The sequence below is a fragment of the Coffea eugenioides genome, chromosome 9 (genome assembly GCF_003713205.1).
Source record: "Coffea eugenioides isolate CCC68of chromosome 9, Ceug_1.0, whole genome shotgun sequence".
In the NCBI taxonomy this organism is placed as follows: Eukaryota; Viridiplantae; Streptophyta; class Magnoliopsida; order Gentianales; family Rubiaceae; genus Coffea; species Coffea eugenioides.
Genome location: NC_040043.1, coordinates 15,787,708 through 15,809,843, shown reverse-complemented (window position 1 = coordinate 15,809,843; position 22,136 = coordinate 15,787,708). Strand labels below are relative to the sequence as shown.

General features: G+C 36.0%; 2 protein-coding genes and 1 long non-coding RNA gene across 3 annotated transcripts; 2 read left to right on the top strand and 1 right to left on the bottom strand.

Annotated features, from left to right (window-relative positions):
* Window positions 1–1,208: 1,208 nt before the first annotated feature.
* On the bottom strand, window positions 1,209–2,929 carry LOC113782316. Its single transcript, XM_027328208.1, has 2 exons — window positions 1,765–2,929; window positions 1,209–1,669 (listed from the first exon to the last, which is right to left on the bottom strand). The coding sequence occupies exons 1-2, from the start codon at window positions 2,927–2,929 to the stop codon at window positions 1,209–1,211; spliced, it is 1,626 nt and encodes a 541-aa protein (XP_027184009.1).
* A 4,603-nt stretch (window positions 2,930–7,532) lies between these two features.
* LOC113782315 lies at window positions 7,533–9,220 on the top strand. Its single transcript, XM_027328207.1, has 3 exons — window positions 7,533–7,817; window positions 7,953–8,443; window positions 8,536–9,220. Exons 1-3 carry the CDS (start codon window positions 7,533–7,535, stop codon window positions 9,218–9,220), a joined length of 1,461 nt encoding a protein of 486 aa, XP_027184008.1.
* Window positions 9,221–20,887: 11,667 nt separating this feature from the next.
* On the top strand, window positions 20,888–21,578 carry LOC113783734. The gene is made up of 2 exons (XR_003469960.1): window positions 20,888–21,105; window positions 21,158–21,578. It is a non-coding gene; the product is annotated as an uncharacterized LOC113783734 (long non-coding RNA).
* The last annotated feature ends 558 nt before the right edge of the window (window positions 21,579–22,136 follow it).

The window sequence follows — 22,136 nt, the reverse complement described above, 5'->3', positions numbered from 1 at the left end:
TCTCAACTTCTTTGGTGTGAAACCGAAATCCATTAACAACAAACCTGTCATGTTGGATTCCAACAACATCTGGACCTTTAGCAAGGAACCTCAACTCTCTCAACACCGAAACATTTTGAGGAAGTTCTAACTTGTCAATCTGTAAAAAAAAAAAGAGTAAATAAATAAATAAAAAAAAGATGAAACTATATTTGAAGTCCTACAATTCAAATTGTACTTAATATTCAGAATTTTACTTACATGTTCAGCAAACCAACATGCAAAATTTTCGCTGTGCAAGCGCTCTTTTAGATGCTGTGGAATTTGAGGATGTCATTCTTCTATCAATATACGATGCTGCCTAGAAGTACATGAGTCAAAATTGTAATCATGCATTGAATTCTACAATAAAATTTTAATGCATCAAGTTGTAGTTGAACTTACTCTATGTAAGGTGTGACAGCATCACAATTAAATAAAATATACTGATGTGCTTTACTCAAGATATGAGCATCAAAGACTGTTGGCTTGCCCCTCCCCAAAGGATGTCCTGATTCAGAGAATATATCTAAACCATCTTCAATTTCCTTATGTACTTCTTCATTTCTGCTTGGACGATTGAATTTTGTCTCAACATAGTCCGCAAGATACAATGAGCAAAAGTTAATGCATTCTTCTGCCAAGTACCCTTGAGCAATCGAACCTTCAGGCCTACTTTTATTTCGAACATAAGATTTTAATGTTCCTAAGTACCTAAAGTATCATCATTCCAACCTCTCTAATTAGTTCCACAAATCAAAGAAAGCAAAAAAGGAATAAACATTTAAGGCATAATGAGAATTACAAGCAGTACCTCTCTATAGGATACATCCAACGATAATACACCGGCCCACCTAATTTCACTTCAGTTGCCAAATGAACAACTAAATGCACCATGACATCGAAGAAGGTTGGTGGGAAGCATTTCTCAAGATCGCAGAGTATGACGGCAATTTCACTTTCCAAACGAACCACATCTTGAGGACAAATAACTTTAGAACAAAGCTGCCTGAAGTATCTACTCAATCGAATCAAAGGATAGCGCACTGATTTTGGCAAAGTCTTTTTCAAAGCTATAGGCATCAATTGCTGCATTAGGATATGATTATCATGACTTTTAAGCCCTGAAATTCTTGGTGATTTTACTCGAACGCATCTTGAGACATTAGCTGCATAACCATCTGGAACTTTCACTTTTTTAGCACATTGCAAAACATAGTTTTCTGTTTTTTATCCATTGCAAAGGAAGATGGAGGTAAGTACACCTTTCCAGGTTCTGTCTCAATGGGATGCAGCTCTTTTCTTATTCCCATTTCTCTCAAATCACGGCGGGAATTATAATGGTCCTTTGCTTTATCCTCAATATCCAGCAATGTCCCCCAAATATTTTCACAAACATTCTTCTCAATGTGCATGAAGTCAAGATTGTGTCTTAAGACATTATCTTTCCAATATGGCAAGTCAAAGAAAATACTCCTCTTTTTCCAATTGAAAGGCAGCTTCGGATTACCTTTCACAAGTTTTCCAAATTTAATTTGCAAGTCTCCCAATTCACTCACAATCATATCCCCGGTTTGCAATGGTGGTCGCTTTCCATGTTCTTCGGTGCCATCAAAGAATTGGGCTTGCTTTCTAAATTTATGCTTACTATCTAAGAATCTCCGATGACCATATAGCAATATTTGAAACTATGAGTCAACCGTCGTGCATGAGTGAACTTGTGACAAACAGGACAAGCATATTCACCTTTAGTGCTCCAGCCAGATAACATTGCATATCCAGGGAAATCACTAATGGTCCACAACAGAGCTGCATGCAATTGAAAATTTTCTTTTTGGGATGCATCATAAGTTTGAATGCCAAAATCCCACAATTCGGTCAATTCTTTAACTAGAGGCTGTAGATAAACATCAATATTATTCCCAGGAGAGGATGGTCCGGGTATTAACAAGGACAACATGAAGTACGGTTGCTTCATACACATCCACGGAGGTAAGTTATATGGTATTAAAACTACAGGCCAAGTACTGTGTGTAGAACTCATGTTGTTGAATGGATTAAACCCGTCAGATGCCAACCCCAATCTAACATTTCGACAATCCTTAGCAAATTCTGGATGTAGATGGTCAAAAGTTTGCCAAGCTGGAGAATCAGCTGGATGTCTCATACAACCATCTTTTGTACGTTTTTCCTCATGCCATCTCATTTGAGATGCAATTTTAGAAGACATAAATAGTCTTTGTAATCTAGGTTTTAAGGGAAAATGCCACAACACTTTTTGAGGAATTTTCCTTTTTTCCCCAGTTGGATCATTTTCTGAAGCAACCCACCTAAGCTCGTTACATGTTTCGCATGAAGTTCTTTTTTCAGCACTACCCCAATAAAGAGAACAATCATTAGGACATGCATCGATCTTTTCATAACCCAGCCCCAATGTATTCATCAATTTCTCAGCCTCATAGTAAGAAGACGGCAAATTAGTCATGGCCTCCGGAAATGCTTCTCTCAACAGCTCAACAAGCATATTAAAAATCTTGTTACTCATCTTACCCAGGCATTTTAGGTGAAGCAAACGAATAATGAAAGACAATTTCGAGAAATTTTTGCAACCACTGTACAAATCCTGTTGAGAATCATCAATCAATTTGTAAAATTTTTCAGCCTCTGAAACAGGAATGTCCCCTTCTCTATTCAATTCATTTGTTCCATGTGGTATCCCAAATACATCATGGACCAAGTCTTGCATGTCATTAGTCCCATTTGAAACCCCAATTGATGTATTTTCAGAATTAGATGTGGCTTCATTGTAGTTTGAAAGTTCTCCATGTGCTATCCAATTATTATAACCCTTGATAAATCCTACCACTTTCAAATGATCATATGCTTCCATTTTTGTCACACAAACACCCATGCCGCAATCTTTGCAAGGACACAAAATCTTTCCGTCACAACTTGATCTAGAAAATGCAAAGTTTAGAAACATTTGAAGTCCTGTCTCGTACTTTTCACTTGTTCTTGGAAAATCCATCCATCTTTTATCCATACTTTGAATATAAATAAATGTCCTCCAACAAGCTTCCAAGAGCATGAAAACAACAACTACACATTAGTACTTAGAAAACTAGACAAATCCCATAAAATCATTGAGAATAAGAAGCGCCCTGATTTTTTAAACTCAGGCCATGGCTTACAAGTCCCTAATTTCAAGTTCAAGAATTTACAGTCTACTAAATAAAGCAGCCCAGCAAATAAAGGAAATCAACAAAATGCAAAATTTCTCAACAATCTGTAAAAACAGAATTTGCAAGCAAGCGGATAGAAATTTTATTTATCTAATACCAGAACAAAGCCCTTCGTACCAACTCCTGCACTCGCGTCTTCGCAAAATTCCTAACTTCAATCTGAAATGTCAAAGGTTAAACAAACACATGAGCATGAAGACTAAAGGTGAAATTCAAGAATCTTACTAAATTTCCATCAAAGTATAGGTACATCTCTGGTGTGTAGTGATTAATTTTATAAGTCCTCTCTTTAGAAAGGCATGCAACTTACGGCATAGGTAATTGGAAAAAATGATTGATAGAAAAAGCACAGGTTTATGACACGGTTAGACCAGCAGATATTTATGAAGAAAAAGCATTCACCACAGAGAGACAGTGAAATGTGAAAGAAAGAAGAGAATCTATCTAGCTTTTTATTTTATACTCATAATCTTTTTTTGGTCCCAGGATTCTTTTAAGTTGCTATGACTGTTCAGCTAATTGATCTAGAAACAGGACTAAATTGAGAAAAAAAACAGAACCCGTAAGGGTGCTATGTCAACCTGAACTGGGAGGGGTGGAAGTTCGACAAGAAAATGGATAGGGGAAGAAAAAAAAAGAAAAAAGACTAAAAAATACAATACAGTTTTACACGAAATCCTGCTATTTTCTTGTCTGGCAAATTCAATGCCTACGCGCCATCACAATTAAAAGTTCGTTGGGGTAGTTGCACTCCTTCACCTCCTTTTCCCCTGTAAATCCCTCTCTTTCCCTACCTTTCCAAAGCATCCAAAGTTTCATTCTTCTCCAAAAGTTTCTTCTTGATTCAATCTTTCGAGTATTTCCTTCAATCCATCTTTCAAACTTTAGTTTTACTAGCTGGGTATACCACATTTTGGCCAAATTAGTAAGGGTGCTATGTCATCTATGACCAATGTGCAGTTCAACAAGAAGTCCATTAATTAAGTCTTTAAATATTAATTTTCATCAACCTATTTCTTAAACTTTTGCACTTGTCTTGCAAAAAGGTCATTCCAGTCACCCCATTGCTATTTTGATCTTCATCAAAGAGCTTCCAAGTCGATTTCTATTCATAGTCTAAACAGAGCTTCAATTACAACTAAGTTTCATATATTAACATTAAAAGAGATTCACAGAAAGAAATGAAAAACAGGGGGGAATTGACATTTTATCGAACAGGTTATGGGCAACAGCTTCATTGTGTTTACCACTTCAATTTTGGAACAAGATATGCGCACCTGAAGTATCTTCCCGCTTTCCCAATGTAGAGCTCCGTTCTTCAGCTTTTACTTCCTGCCTGTCCTTCCAGATGTCTTAGCCGAGGGATTTAAAGTTGAGGTTAGAAAAGATGAAGATGGTTGTTTGCGGAGATAGCTTCGATTGCTACCAACATTCTGGACTGGCCGAGATAGCTTGTATGCTGAGAGGTGAGAGAGATGAGAAGAAGAAAATTTTCACCAAGTCCTTTTGCCGGCAAAATGAATCTTCACAGTACTTCAGCAAGTGTTTTGGAGCCAAAATAAAACGATGTCGTTTTCTGTGTTTTTTCGATTTTTTTTTTGGTTCATCTCACAGTTTCCAGAGTGTCATCATAGGTAGCCTAAAGGCACATTATTATTTGTATATCATGATAAAATAAAAAAATTATAGTACATATTATTGAATTTATTAATAAGTGTCATGATATGTTTACTATAATGGCACAAACCAGCAAGTGTCCTTATAGGCATGTCAGGAAAGGTCATTTTTGTTGTAGTGCTAGTTGTGGCCACTCTTCTCGATTTCTCACTAGTCCAACGCTAGTGAAAATTTTTAGAAATGGGTTGGTCCAATGCTAGACCCTTAGGGACCGTCCACGTGCTAGACCATGTTTGCATGACAAATCACTACATTTCATGCATATTTTTTACTTTTTAGAATCCTTACCATTTTGTATGATATTTCCTCTATATGTATATCCCTTATCCCTATATGTGAAACATGATATTTAGACTTGCATTCCATTTAAGAAAATTTAGAAATAGGTTAGTGCATTTGCTTGATTAGGTTAGAGAGTACCCTTTGAATATGGGATATGGACGAGTATGACTTCTTAGCCTTAGCACGCTCGTGTCTCCTCTATAAAAAGAAAAATTGAGTCACAATCTTAGTTTCCCGTACCATTATAATACATTCCTTTAGGTCATGTATATTTTATATTATTATTTTCTTTTTTTTCGAGTCTCATCTTTTGCATTTCATGATTCTTCAAAAGTCACTTTTGGCATCACAATTAATGTGATTTGCACCAATTAAACTTTGAAGAGATATTTCGACCCTCCCAATATCCATTAGGTCTGGGTTTGCATCCATGTAGTAACATCCAAATGTGATAACTTTTATACGTTAAACTAAGAAAATTTTTTCGACTAAATCACGCAACTAATCTTGGTTAGGTTGAAAGAGTGCCTTGGATTTTATCCTTACCTTCCCTTTCTTCAACCGTGACTCCCGAGCCCATTTCTCTTGATTTTCAAAGACTTGGAGTCATTTAAAAAGGATTTTCTCTACTTTTTAAAATTCATTTTAGATGATTTGGTACACCTTAACTCAATACTAAGTGGCGACTCCTATTTTTTTCTTAAAAACTCTTTTGAAACCATTATTTTTGGCCCAAATCGTTGCACTTTTAAGTCCCATTTTAGGCCCTTTTATTTTTCTGTATTTATTCTCTAAAAGTCAAAAAACTCATTTTCACTCAAAATTAATCAAAAAATTTATTTTCATAAACCTGTAATTTTATTTTTCTAAAAAATGGGGTGCGCCACATGCATAACAACTTCGTTTCGAGAGTGAGTTTGGAGGCAAAAGGCGGCTGTGAAGTGGTTGAAGGAAGGGGATGCGAACACTGCATATTTTCATGAACTCGCCAGACAAAGGAGAAGTGCTAATTTCATTTCTAGAATAAAAGACGGGAATGGTGTTTGGTTGGAAAGTTTAGAGGAGATTAAGCTTTCGGCGGAGAATTTTTTTCTCTAAGCTTTTCAGACTGATAGATCTTCTTTTCAATCTTTGCCATGTGATCTACCTCAAATTACGCCTGAGAATAATGAAAATCTACAAGCTCTACCCTCTATGGAGGAGCTTCGCATAACAGTTTTCTCATTGGATAGTGACAGTACAGCTGAGCCGGATGGTTTTGGAGCGGGATTTTATCAGAGTTGTTAGGAGATTATTAACAAAGATTTGTTGGGGGCAGTACACGATTTTTTCAAAGGTGCTCAACTGCCGAGAGGTATTACTAGTACATAAATAGTTTTAATACCGAAGGTGATAGGGGCGTCACAATGGAAGGAATTCTGGCCTATTAGTTTATGCAATGTCACTTCAAAAATTATTTCAAAGATTTTGGCAAACAGGATTAATGATATAATGCCGAGTATTATTTTGCATTGGCAAACTGGTTTTGTGCCAGTAAGAAGTATTGCAGATAACCTTCTTTTGGCCCAAGAATTGGTTTCGGAAATTGATAGAAGTTGGTGAGCCCAAATGATTGTAAAACTGGATATGGAAAAAGCGTATGATAGGGTGGAATGGCCTTTCTTGTTATGCATGCTACGCTCTTTTTGTTTTTGTGAATGGCTGGTTGATTTATTTTTTAGAATTCTATCTAATAATTGGTTTTCGGTGCTAATTAATGGGCAAGCTTCAGGTTTCTTTAAGTCATCCTGGGGGATAAGGGAAAGAGATACATTATCGCCTGCTCTTTTTTTTATGGCAGCGGAGTACTTGGGTAGGGGGCTGCAGAATTTTATTTATGAAGACGTCGGTAGACAATATTCAGCTTTAGGAGGAATTGTTCCTCATTTGGCTTTTGCAAACAATTTGATGATTTTTACAAGAGCTTCAGAAGATTGTTTGCGGGATCTCCTGGGTCTTTTAGATCAGTATCAATCTTGTTCAGGTCAACGAATTAATGTTTCTAAGAGTTCTTTTATATGTTCCTCTCGAGTTCCGGAAACACTTCTGCACATGATTTCGGCTAAGACTGGGTTCAGACACCAATCTTTGCCTTTTGTTTATTTGGGAGTGCCGATCGATAAAGGAAGGGCGAAATGCATTCATTTTGATGTACTGGTTTCGAAAATAAGAAGAAGGATTTGTCATTGGAGCTCTAAACTTCTAACTATGGGAGGGAAAATTATTCTACTGCGACATGTATTAGGGTCGATGCCTTTATATTTATGTCAAGTCATGCATCCTCCCAAGGCTATTATGCTTTTATTAGGGAGGCTTTTTAATGCTTTCCTTTGGGATGGTGAATCAAGGAAGATCCATTGGACTTCATGGGAAAAGTTATGCTTCCCGAAGGAGGAGGGTGGGCTGGATTTTCATTCTCTTGGGGATATGGTTAAAGCCTTTTCTTGTAAGTTATGGTGGAATTTTAGGTTGCAAGTATCTCCATGGGCAAAATTTATGCTTTGTAAGTATGCGCAGCAATCTCATCCTTCGATGGTGGAACTTGGTCATTCCTCAGCTGTATGGCGTCGGCTTGTTAATATTTGGGAGGTGGCTGAGCCAAATATACGATGGTGTTTAGGAGAGGGTTTAGTAGATTCCTGGTTTGACAGATGGTTATAGGATGATCCTTTGTGTCAACTTTGTTGTCGGCAGGACTCTCCTTATTTCCTTGTGGCAAAATTTTTTATTGGGGACAACTGGAATGAGGCAAAACTTAGGCTTTGGTTACCGGAACCTATAGTGTTGCAAGTTTTACAGGTACAGTTTGATCCGTCTAAGAAGGACTCCATGGTATGGTCTCCGTCTGCTAATGGGCTTTTTTCAGTTTCCACTGCTTGGGAGACTATCAGGAAAAGGAAAAAGATCTGTCTGGTCACCGGGTTCATTTGGAACGCCATTGTCCCTATTAAATTGTCTTTCTTTGTGTGGAGATTGATTCATAATCTATTGCCTTTGGAGGAGAATTTACAGCATAAGGGATTCATGTTAGTATCCAAGTGTGTATGCTGTCAATCAGGTACTGAATCGGGACTTCATGTCTTCCTTGATGGTTCTGTAGCTGTTGCTATTTGGGACCATTTTTTCAACGTTTTTGGTCTGAAAATACTGAAATTCTCTTGTGTTTCGGCTTTGCTGCTTCACTGGTTTCTTTCGTTGCCCAAGCTTTATAGAAATCATATACGAGTTGCTTTTCCGATTATTATTCTTTACTTTATTTGGAAAGGACGCAATGCAGCGAGGTTTCAAGGGGTAAATCATTCAACTGCCCAAGTTATCTGGGAGGTGGAGGTTTTCTTAAATCACTTGGTACAGCAAAGGTATTCAAAAATTCTTCTTTCCAAGGAGATACAGACGTTATATGGGCATCTTTAGCTCCTTCATCTACAATTTCGCATCGGCATGTTTCCGTGTCTTGGGGTAGACCATCTCCGGGTTCTCTAAAGCTTAATACAGATGCAAGTGTCATGCAAAATGTGGCCGTTGGGGATGGGCTGGTTAGGAATCATCAAGGGGAGGTAATTTTTGCTTTTTACAAAGAATTTGGTGACGTGGACATCTTGGCGACAGAGAGCCTTTCCCTTTTATTTGGTTTGATTTTGTGTGTACAAAAAGGCATGTTTGGTTTTGCTGTGGAAGTCGATTTGGTGGTGTTGGTGAAGTTGATTCTATCAAATTCTCTGGCCAAATGGCCACTATGCAATACAATGCGTCATATTAGGAAGATAATATCTCAGGCTTTAGTTGGGATTTCGCATGTCTTCAGAGAGGCAAATGGTGTAGTGGATAAATTAGCTAGCTTGAAATTGGGGTCACAGCGAATTTTTAACTCATCACAAGAACTTCCATCTTTAGTTAAAGCCATTGTAGCTTTAGATTCAATGTCGTTTTCCCATTTTAGGACACAAGTTGTACGGGAGTAAGTACTCCTTATTTAATATTCATCGTTTGCTTCTAGAGGTAAGGTTTGGTCCCTCTCTAGAATATTGTATTTTTCTCTTCCTTTTTTTAATAAAATTGGGGATGGTTCTTAAAAAAAAAACAAAAAAAAACCTCCCATTTTATGCCCTAATAGTGTATCTTGTACACTAAGTACTAATGTTCACAATCATATATTCATTGTCACATTTTATGTACTAGTAGGGTAACTTTTTATACAAGGCACAAGTGTTTATAATTATTTAGCAACTTGCTATTGTCCATTAAACCTTTTCATCTAGTGATAGTGCTATAATTACGATAGGATTCATATTGATAGTGAATTTAGATAAATGGTTTTAACCCCATATCCAATGACGTCGTATGTATAAGTGCCTTGGCAAAGGCTTATTCAACAGATCCGTTAAATTGTCATATGTTTTCACATATACAACAGTCATAAAGCCATATCTTTGCATTTGCCTAACATACTTACGTTTTAGGCTAATACGTGTAGATTTACTATTGTACAACTTATTTAAGGCTCTAGACATGGTGACCTCACTATCACAATATAAAGATATCTAAGGCATAGGTTATGGCCACAACTTGATATCAAGTGATCCCTAAGCCACTTTGCCTCTTTACATATAGTAGCCAAAGTTATAAATTTACCGTCATGGTGGAATGAGCAATCACTGTTTTTTTTTCTTAAAATTCTATGAGATCGCACCATCACCTAATGTGAATATCCACCCGATTGTGAAATTCTTGTTACTCACACTAGTGACCTTTAAGTTTTGCTGGAAATCTACTGTAAAAGAGTTCTTGAGTCTTTGGTTCTTTTAACATAACCAAAAATCCTCTCAATCGACTTCAATGGCCCACACCTAGATTCTTGGTATATCTAATAAGTCTGCAAACTGCATATGAGATATTTAGTCTTGTACAATACATTGCATGCATCAAACTTTCAGTTTTACTAGCATACTCAAGTAGAGCAATTAGATTTTCAAAATTCTCATGAAGCTTCAAACTAGAATAAAAGAGAGTACTCACTTCTTTGACACTAAAATGTTATTATTTAGGTGCTTGCTTCAAGCCATTTTATGACTTAACTAGGTTGCAAACTTTTTTTTTTCGTTTCCAAGTAAAACAAACCCCTCAAGTTATTGCATATATACCTCATCATCCAAGTCACCATTCAAAAATGCTATCTTAATATCTACTTAATGTACAAACAAATTGTACATTGAACTTAAAGATAATAGCACTCTAATAGAAGTTAATCTAGTAACCAGGGCATATGTATCAAAATAGTCTATTCCTTCCTTTTGTTTGAATCCTTTAACTATGAACCTCGCTTTAAAGGTTAGTATGGATCCATTGAGGCATATTTTCATCTAAATACTCACTTAAAACCTATTGGATTTGAACCTTGAGGTAAACAACTGGAACCCAAGTGTTGTTAGATAATATTGAGTCCATTTCATCATTTACTGCTTCTCTCCAAAATTCAGGATTGGTTAATAACATGGCTTCACTAAATGTCTTTGGATCATCTGCTACATTTAATAAGATTGGTATTTGTAAAGGCCCGAAACAACCTAAGAGGAGGGGTGAATTAGGTTGATTAAAAAAACTTAACTTGGTTTATAGCAAATAAGGCACAATTTAAATTTACCAAGTTTTTCTAGATTATCAACCACTTGTGTGAATGAAAAACAATAAGGAGTAAGTAAGAAATAATAATATAAGCTCAAGTAAAGTAAAGAAAATTAAGAAAGAGTAAGCAAACCTAATGGACAACCAAATTGCGCCCAATTTGAAGTCCAATTCTTCAATATAATGCTTCTTCAATTTGATGGAGCTACACCAAGATTGTACAAGAAGGGATCAACTTTTACTTGCCCCAAGCACTCTTTGGTCAAGCCAAAAGGTTCTACTACAAGCTTTGTAAACCCTCACTAAACTACTCACTTGAGAACTCACTCATAATTGAAAAGCTACAACAATTACCTCACACTATGCTACAAGTATATGAAGTAGATACCAATTCTTGCTATGAATTTGATCTAGCAAGCTTGTATAAAGTGTAGGCAAAAGTCTTGAACCCTTCCAGCTACTATAGTATTTAATTATAGGGTTCAAAAATTTGTTTCTAAACCACTTCCAATGGTCATGCATTAAATGCAGGCGAAACTAGCCGTTATAGGGTTCAAACATCTGAAGCTAGTAGAGTGTTCGAAACGAGTGTTCGATAGCCTGATGAGAAAACTTTTCTTAACTTCTGTCGGATGGCTGAAGCATTTTATTAAAGTCCGATCCTCTATGTCCGATAGCAAACAGAATGTTGCCAACTTCAACTTGAATTTTTTGGACGGCCAAAGCGACAATTTTTCATTAGATAGATATGTCTAATAGTAGCAAACGTCCGAATGTGCAGTTGTCTTCTGTCCATCACCCAAAGCATTCTTTTGGAAAATGTTGTCATTGTCTGTCAGATGTCCAAAGGTGCAAATAGCATTTGAGGAGCCTTTGATCCTTTAAATCAACTTTTTGTGCACTTGACTACATTCAATCTTGATTGATTTGATTTGTAAACATGTTTTCTATCAAGACACTTGAAAAGATATTAGTATGAATCATCACATTGGTTTGTTATCATCAAAATAAAGGATCAAGAATTAACAGTATTTTATTTTCTAGAGATTCCTATTACGTTCAAATAAGAAGACAATAGTTTGTAAAGAAATGAAATTCAAAGATAGATGCTTTTTTCCTTGGTTTTGGCTTCTCCTAAGTTCAATACATGTTGGTTCTTAAGCAAAATAATCATATAAATAACAATAATTTCTCTAATAAGATTTAACAAAGAAATTAACAAAAATTTCATACCTCAATATTGCATTAAAAAATGCAAATAATTTGTACCATGAAAAGTTAATTTGGCATGGGTTGAGGCGAGGATTAGGTGGTTCTCTTTAAAATGATTCGCGCCTCTACGAAATATTTGCCGATGTAGTAGGTGTGACGCCCCGAAAGAATGAGTGTGAGAAACCGAAAATTTTTATATATTTTCGAGACATTATTTTGTTTCCTTGTCTATAATTTTATGCCTTTCTTCAATATATTAATTTCCTATACATTTTTATAAGGGAATATAGTTTTCAAATCATTTTCTTGATACAAGTTAGTCCACGTTAATTTTGAAGTGTATTATGAACGTGGGACCTGCAAGTGCGGTAAATGCAATATATTTTTGACAACTTGTTGGAGTTTTGAATTAAGTGAGATTATTTTACAAGGTGCTAAGAGATTTGTATTAGAGAGACAAAAAGATAAGTTTTAAACCTAAAGGTGACAAGTGTCACCATCTAATTCACTCTTGACTTTGACCATTTAACTTTACCTTTACCATATAACAAAATTGACCCAAAAATCTCTTCTTATTTCTTTCTTGTTGGCCGGCCATGGAGGAGAGAAAGAGAGAGAGAGTTTCTTCAATTTTCCTTCATTTCTAGCTTGAATCTTGCAAACCTACCGGTTAAATTCCAAATTTCTCCACAAAAGTGAGTTGCTAAGCTAGTTTAAGGTGATTAGTGAAGTTGTTTGGAGGATTAAGGTGCCAAGTTGTTCCTTTTCTTGCATTTCAAGGTGAGTAACTAGGGAATGCTTCCTTTGGTCTTGATAATGTCAAAGTAATGAGTTGTGTTGATTAAATGTGTGATTGGGTGAAAGATATCTTGATTTTGGTTGAATTGGTGAAGTTTTGTAATTATTGGGGATTTTTCTGTTTTCATATGAATATGATTATGTGGTCATGTATGATGATTGGAAATTATATTTAAGAAAGCTAGAAGGTGGAAAAAGTGGTTAATTGCAAGCAATTTCTGTTTTGGAAGAAAACTGGAAAATTAGGGTTCTTGGAAATTACATTCTTCCCGGTTTTGTAGCTCATAGTTAGAGGCCAAATTGGACTTGGATTAAAACATGAAAGTTGTATGGAATGATATTTTAGAGGTGCCTACAAAATTTCAGGTCAATCGGAGTAGCGTAGCTTGTGAAAATACGGATTTACCCTTGCTGCCCTGTTTCTACCCGAATTTGAGAATTGCTTCTGTAATGGGTTATTTTGGTTGGGAATGCTTCGGAATTAGTTGTTGAGGTCTTCTGATGAATTGTATCCCTGTTTCTTAGCTTTCGGATGGCTTTGGAATTACTGGATTTGGACTTAGGTAGGCTGATTTATGATGTTTGCACCAGAATTCGATTTGTGAACCTGTTTTTGCGGTTCTGGGGTAGTCTCTTGCATTTTTGACCTGGTTACACTCGAAACTGGGCTGAGTGACCTTCTGTAATATTGTATCCCTATCTCTTAGCTTCGAAACGGTATATCTTGTACCTCCATCCGATAATCATAGTGCCAATGGTGCCAAAACCGTAAAATGATGTCAAAAACTGTTTTTCTGGTTTTGAGCTTAACTTTCATTTCCGGACTTTTCCCTAGCTTGACTTGTACTTGTACTACTGGGAGCTTGTTGAATGGCTATTGAATGAACTTATTGTTGTGTGTGTACCTTTGGGTTTGAATGAGGAAATAATGAAGCCATGATGGCTGGAAAAGTTAGCAAATTTAGTGGAAGTGTTGTCCGAGCTTTGAAAGGACTTGATTGCATTGAGTTTGTGATCTAAGACTTGGATTTGAGCAAGACAATGATATATGATGGATGGTTTCTGAGCTGTGGTGGTGAGTAATCGTTAAACTATTTGCAAAGTTACTTTGGAACTATTTCTTGCATTATTTACTCGATTGCATTTCATGCGTGCTTGCATGTGAATTCATGATATGATTTTGGCTTCAATGAGTTCTTGGGGAGTCTTGTGCTGGACACCAACGTCTCCACCTCTGTTTACTTGGAGCAAATGGCTCCGGAGCTCGAAAAGGGGCTCCCTCTTACTGTTAATGTCAAATGATCTATTTGAGCGTTGGGTGTTCAAGTGCTATGACTTCACTGGCTCACGAGAGCAATAAACAGACATTTGATCTCTGAATCATGACATCATTGAAATCCATTACTGTGAAATATATTTGATGACTGCTTTTACTGGTTACTCGCTGAGCTTCTAGCTCACCCCAAAACTATTTTATTCCCCTTCACAGGGCTCGAGGCGAAGGAAGCGTTTGTATTAAAGTTCTCCGTGTGAATGGTTGGATGATCCACTGTACCGTTGAAGTTTTAGTTCGACCTTGTGTAATATTTGAGACCGTGCTTGTACTTGTATTGATATGAGAATGGAGGATCTTTGTTTTATTCGCGACTTGTATTGCTTTGATCTCCTGAGGTTTTAGTTGATAGTGCAAGTGATTAGTTTCCGCTTCGTTTTTGATATGTAATTATTGGAGACTTGGATGTATATTTGAGATTTATATTGTAATTCATTTGAGGACTGTAGTGAACGACTGAGTCCCGGCGAGAGTTGGGCAGGCGGTCCGCCGAACCTCTGGTTCGCCTTAGGGGGAGGTGGGGCCGTCACAGTAGGTCTTAGCATGTTGCCTCTAAGATACAATAAAGCCTTTTATCTCACTGTAATCTACTCCAATCTACACTCTTAGAGTACGATAGAAGTCTCACACAACACTATTTTTTGCTATAAGTCTACTGTAGTCTACAGGATACAAAACTGTTGTAGATCTTAGCACGTCGCCTCCAGGATACAATAGTCTTGTCTATATCATTGTAATCTACTCCAATCTGCACTATTGGAGTAAGATAGAAATCTCACATAACACTGTTCTTTGCCCTATAAAATCCAATTATAGTGAGAGAAAGAAAAGTAGAAGACAGTCTAAAGATGTCTAAGTATGTCGCAGGTTCGGTTGATAGATATCTCTATTTATAGGCTAAAAAATTAGGAGTATTAAAATATCAAAATTAAGAGGAATTAACATCTCATATTTCAGCTACAAATTGAAAAGTCTAGATTCACTATATAACGATAAAAAACTTGCTAAATGAATTCATAAACCTAATCATTATATAGGTTACACAATTCAAGACATAAATCTCATTTTAAAGACATAAGTTACACTTTTATTTGTAGCTAAAAATTCATTGAACAATTTGTAATTTATTATGTTTGACTTCAAAAAAATATGATATTTTTTATTAAAATATCTAACAATCCCCCACTTATTTTAATAAAAATATAGTACTCAATACTCAACACTTAATAGGGCAAAAATTAAACGTTCATGCATAATGAAGGTGGTAAGGCTTTTAAACCTTCACTCAGTGCTCAACAATTCCCTTACTAGAGTAAAATGTGGGCTTAGCCTTTAAAAGATTACTCCTTGAGGGCACATGGAATTATATCACACACATGAACCTTTCAGTGTTCTAAAAAAGGTTTCATAAGCCAGCACATTTATGGCCTTATACTTTATCCTGATTTTCATGAGTGCTCTAGAGAACCAGCCCAAATTCTCATAGGAAGCGGCCCCACTTCCACATTCATATCGGTGAGTCTATCAAGGATGTTCCTATGACTTAGACATCCACCCATAAGGGCTATAGAGCTCATTAAGGGATTAAAAATTCCAACCTCACTCATCATCATAGGATCACAAATGCACATACATCATAGGGATAGACAATATAATCATAGTAATGCATATTAATCAATCAAACCACTTTATGATTCGTTTGTCTCCAACCTTAGGATCTCCAGTCCCTAGGTGATTGTATTCTCATAGGTGATTTTTAACATATATTGGGCTTTTGTCTTATCCCCCTTGATGTGTATCATATCCTTGACTCAAGTTTGAGATTTATTTTTTCAACACAAATAAAAGAGCAAAGATATGATATTCTCAAATTTTTTCAAATAATCTCTTAGTGGTCCAAATACATATAACCAATCTTCAATGAGAAAATTTCTCATCCATTTATATTTGCCAAATAATGTAGGCGTATATTTGCTCATATTCAATTTCTCCTCAATGGCCAGTAGTATAGTAGCGCATTAGAAGCCATTCTCAAAAAACTCCATGGTTATTTTTGCTTTTGCAAAAATACCAAAAAAATATTTCAAGTACCTTCACATTAGGTCATACTTTTTAGTGAGTGCTAGTCTGCACAACTCAAAATAAGAGTTAAAATAAATCCAAAAATAATATTAATGTTATGTGTCGCGCCCCATTTTTTTGAAAAAATAAGATTACGAGTTATAAAAATGAATTTTTGATTTATTTTGAGTAAAAAAGAGTTTTTTATTTGTTAGAAAATAAATAAAGAAAAAAGGTCTAAAATGGGACTCAAAAAGTCTGACGATTTTGGCCCAAAATAATAGTTTAAAAAGGATTTTTTTAAAATAAAAAATAGGAGTTGCCACTTGGTATTAAGTTAAGGCATACCAAGTCACCTAAAATGAATTTTAAATAAAAAATTAGAAAAAAACCCTTTAAGTGACTCCAAGTCTTTGAAAATCAAGAGAAAAGGGCTCGGGAATCAAGGTTGAAGAAAGGGAAGGTAAGAATAAAATTCAAGGCACCCTTTCAACCTAACCAAGGCTAGTTGCGTGATTTAGTCAAAAAATTTTCTTAATTTAACATAAAAAAACTTATCACACTTGGATGTTATTATATGAATGCAAACCAAGACCTAATGGCTATCGGAAGGGTCAATATGTCTCTTCGAATTTTAGTTGTGCAAATCGCATTAATTGTGACGCACAAAAGTGATTCTTTGAAGAGGTCACGAATATTCAACAATGAGACTTGAAAAAAATAGAAAATTATAATATACAAATATACATGACCTAAAAGAGAGGGATGCAACATAACGGGTACGGGGGCTAAGATTCTTGACTCAATCTTCCCTTTTATAGAGGGAATACGAGTGTGTTAAGGTTAAGGAGCCATACTCGTCCATATCCCATATTTAAAGGATACTCCCTAATCTAATCAAGGCAATGTACTAACTGTGAGGCTCATACTTTTATTCTTAATTTCACCTATTTTAAAATTATTTGCATTGGTGTTATTTAATTTTATTATTTTAGCATGAATTTTACTTAAATTAAATTTTTATCGCTTATGCGTCAAAAATTTTTCAAAAGTCGCACCGGCACGAGTAATTGGGGATCTGGAAAATTTATCTTGGACTAGTAAGAATGAGTATTAGTGGTGCAAGAGAAACAATCTTGGAATATTAGTATTTGAGTGTAGCAAATAAGAAGGAAACTAGTAGTGCATGACACTATTTGGTCACTATTCCTAGTTGACCTTTTAACCACCAAAAGCTAGCTTTCTTCTCACCTTCAAATCACAATTCAAGGCTTCATCTTCTCTCCTTTTTCTCTCTCATTGGCCGAACCTCCAAGCTCCAAAAGAAGAGGAGAAAAACTCCAACTTCATCCACAAATCTTGCTCCAAGAATTCATCCAACACCTTCAAACCTTTGGAAGTTGATCTAGTTAGAAGAAAGCTCTTACCTTGTGGTGATTTCTTGGTGGATTGGTGGTGCAAAGCTTGGCTCTAACTAGGGTTGAAGAAGCTTTGGAGAGGTAACAAGCTTCACTTCCCTTGATATTTAGTTCTATACAAGAGTTAGTAGTGGTTTTGGGTTGTTATGCAAGGGTATTTGAAACCCTAAACAAAGCTAGGCTATATGACTTGAGAAAACCCTTGTTTTCTTAATTTATATTTAGGTAGATGCCTTGAGGTGGATGATTAGGTAGTGGACTTGAGGATTTCTTGTTGTTTGGTTGTTATTTTTGTGATTTCTAGCTTGATTTTTGGCTTGAATGTTGGAGAGAAAATTTGAAGAGAAAGAGAGGAGGTGCTGTCCGAAATTTTTGCTGATTTATTTCTCTTGATTTAATTTCAAATTTTATTGTTAAATTTCTGAAAAAATACTTGTTATATGTTGGATTGTGTGTGTAAAAATTATCTCTCAAAAATCATTTCATTTGAGTGGTTGAAAGTTACGTTAAAGAGAAAAAAATCAAATCTGGAAAATTGATCAGGGCAGTCTGCCTATCCGCACTCAACAGCCTATAAATTTTCATCCAAGAGTCAAAATCAAGTGCCGTTTGTGGCATTTGAAACTAGACTCCAAGGGATTTCAAACAGTATAAAGTACCCCTGCTAATTCATTTTCTCTGAGCTGTGGTGAACCGGCAAAGTTGACTGATTTGCTCTTACTGTTTTGCTCGAGAAACCTACACAGCAGCATCTTGTAGCTTATTTTCACTCCTCTTGTGAAATGAATTTGAAGACGGTTTCTTCTAATGATTTTTAGTACTCTGAATGTAGTTTTCAACGCCATAAACCACACTAAATTTGGACCTATGTAACCCTAGTTATCCCCTGATTTCAAAACTGTGTTGCTGCTCCAAGGCTGGAAATCCGTGGATCAGATTTCAAAAACCACTTTTCGTAAAACTGTTTAACTTGTTGTAGGGAAATCCAATTTTTTTTTTACTTGTTGTGTCTGAAATTAGATTTGAAGTTCTTTAAGTGTTACAAATTTTAGAGGCTAATTCAGTTCCTATGAATTTTGCTAAGTTTTCAAATTTCAGTGAAAATCGAGACTGTTTTGCCCTATTTTAATGAAGCAGCAAATTGGAGCTGATATTTGAATGATTTCTGATTTGAATCTGGAAAAAGCGTCTTGTAAAGAGTTACATTGAATCTAGTTTCCAAAAATATAAAGTTCCCAATCTTTGGACTTACGAAACTCAAGATATGAATTTTCAAGTATTGTCGCACAAAGCTGGAATTTTCTGGTTTCAAACAAAATGTCCTTTTTAAGGACTTCCAACTTTCCTTTGAGATTGTTAGTCAGCTTTAAGGTTGATTTCATGGATGGATACAAGGTCTCTTGTGACTTTAAACCTTCATTTTGAATCTTGATTTTCAAAGAATTAAACCTCTCCTGATGCGTTGTCTTGGTTGCTTAAGCAAATAAATTTTCTTCCTTATATGCTAAGTGACTTAGGATATACGTGAGTGATGGATTAAGAGAGGGGAAATTGACCTAAAGGTGGTTTGCATTTAGTGATGGTTGGTTGATATTTTTTCAAGTGTTCAAGAGAATTTCAAAAGAAATCCTGGTGCGGACAATTAAAGGACATACTTGCTCGCTTGCTTTTGAATTTGGTAAGTGTCAAGTGCATGACTTGTTGCATAATACTTGGATCGCTTCTTGTTGATTTTGTGAATTAAACTTATCGAGGCAAGCGTGTATTTTATCTCACTCGTCCTCTCTTGCTTGACTTGATAATTGACTTGCTCGTACTTGACAATTATACTTGTGCTTGTACTTGACTTGGCGTCGATTTGAGAGCAATCTCATCGACTTATACTTGAACTTGGGGGCCCCAAAATCCAATGGCTAGCCATTCAACTCAAGCCAGCAAGGGCTTGATAGAGAAGTTTGGTGAACCTTGGGCTTGTGTACTTGATTTGCTTGGATATACTCGACTAATATCACATCTCGTTTGACTTGCGGGCTCGGCCGGGGGTGTAACGGTGGACGGAAAAATTGGTGAAAAGTGGGGTTCTAGGGGCTTGTTACTTGCTCGGTTGACGGAGTGTCAACACTTGGAAATTGTGGATCAACATTTTCGATGAAGCATTGTGGATTTAGCTCTTGAGAGCTTTCGTATCCTTTACTAATTGTGCTTTTATTTTTTTTTTGTGAGTTATATGAATATTATGGCTGCCCTTCTTTTATAAGTTTTAATGCTAGTTGTACTTATTTGTTTACCTGCTTTTCTTGGTCTCGCTGAGTGTTAGCTCACCCCTTAAGCTTGTTTTCCTTAACAGGAACTTGAAGTCGAAAGATTTTGGAGAAGCTGGCTTTGATTGTATTTTGGTCCAATTGTGGATGTAAATGAATTAATCAACTTTTGGTGGTTGTATTTTTGGAAAATTTGATGTAACTTTTGAAAATATTATGATGTAGAATTGGATGACTATTGAAGGAAGCAACTTTTTTTTATTTTAGTTTTCTTATTGGTTGATTAGTTCTAAATTAAAATCTTGACTTGTATCGAGTCCGAGCGACAGCTACACAGGCGGCCCATAGGGTTCGCCCTAAGGAGAAATGGGGTCATCACACTAACCTATTTCTAATTTTTCTTAAATGAAATGCAAGTTTAAATGTCATGTTTCACACGTAGGGGTAAGGGATATACATATAGAGGGAATATCATGCATAAAATGGTAAAGATCCTAGAAAGTACAAAATATGCATGAAATGTAGTGATTTGTCACACGAACATGATCTAGTACGTGGACGGTCCTTAAGGGTTTAGTATTGGACTAGTCCATGTATTCTCACTAGCATTGGACTAGCGAGAAATCAAGAAAATATACTACAACTAGTGTTGGACTAGTGTGGTGACGTCACGCATTTATTATAACTAAACAAATCATATAAAACATAATAAAAGCAAGTAAACACATAATGCACAAATCCTGATCTAATACATGCATTCCAAGCTGCTGCTGTTGGGGGAGGATCTGGGAGTTCTAGTGCTGCTACAAGTAAATTGCTGAATGCAGCCATAATGGGCGAGGCCCTTCCTCGAGCGAGGGGAGTTGATGCAAGGGCTGCCCGAGCTGCTGCTGAAGTTAGAAAGAAAGCTGCAGCAAGGGGCCTTTTAATACGGCCACATGGTGTTCCTGTCCAAACTTTACCCCCGCTTACGCAGCTTCTTAATATTATCAATTCTGGGGTGACCCCTGAAGCAGCAATCAATGAGGAAAACGGGGTGAAGAAAGAAGTTAATGGTCATCCTCCAAGTGAAGCTGGGGGTGGCTCTATTGATGAATCCAATCCAGGTCCACAGGATCAGACCCCTGTTGGATTAGGCACAGGTTTGAAGCAGAAGGCCAAGGGACAGGTTTGAAGCAGAAGGCCAAGGCACAGGTTTGAAGCAGAAGGCCAAGGCAAAGGTTCCATCATGATTTTAAATGCAAAATCTGCAGTCAAGGACAATGCCCAGCGCCTTTTTAGTTGCTGTCAAACCGCATTCTATTTGGATTTGAAGGAGGTGATACTCGACCACTTTTGGAGTTAACACAAGCCATCTGCATACTCTGTTCTCTCCGAAGCTCATGAGCTATAAGACCTCTGGAAAATAACCCCATTTTTTGAATAATCAAGCTCAGGAAAGATATAATTTCTGAAGAGATCTGAGTCAAAGCGTTCTTGATCTAGTGAGGTTCAAATTGTTTTAGGCAAAATTACAAGGGAAGGTGTTTATGAGCAAATGTAGAAGTAGAGACTATCTAATTCATCTTTAGAAGTTTCAAGAGCAATTATCTTGCTGTCTGTTTACATTTTTTTTTCTTACTTCTTTTCATTTCTTGGTTTTTTGCCTTTTGTGGTTGTGCTTCAACTTTCAAGAGGGCAAAAAGGAAGAAATTAAAATATTAAAAAAACGAGTTGATGATAAAAAAAAACACATAATGCACATAAAGCACATAGCAAATAAGCATGATATTTAAATGCAAAAATCCTATGAAAACGAGTAAACACGTAAACATATAAGCATGCATGCACACAAGCAAATAAAAGCAAATAGAGAGCTAACTATTACATTCAGAGCTCTAACTACAATCTAAGGGGGGAAAGAATAAAATAATAACCTAACTATTACATTTATCTAACTAAATATATTTTTTGACAAAATTAAAACCTATCTATTATATAATCCATCTAAATACATGTCTTGAAACCCCTAACTATTATAATTGGCATTTAAATGCCTCCCAAATAATTATCAAAATTAAATTAAATATATGAAATTTAAAACAAATGAAACAAATAACTAAAAGAAAAATCACTCAAAAACATGCAATTACACACATAAACAAATGAGAGCACACAAGAGAATTTAAAACTA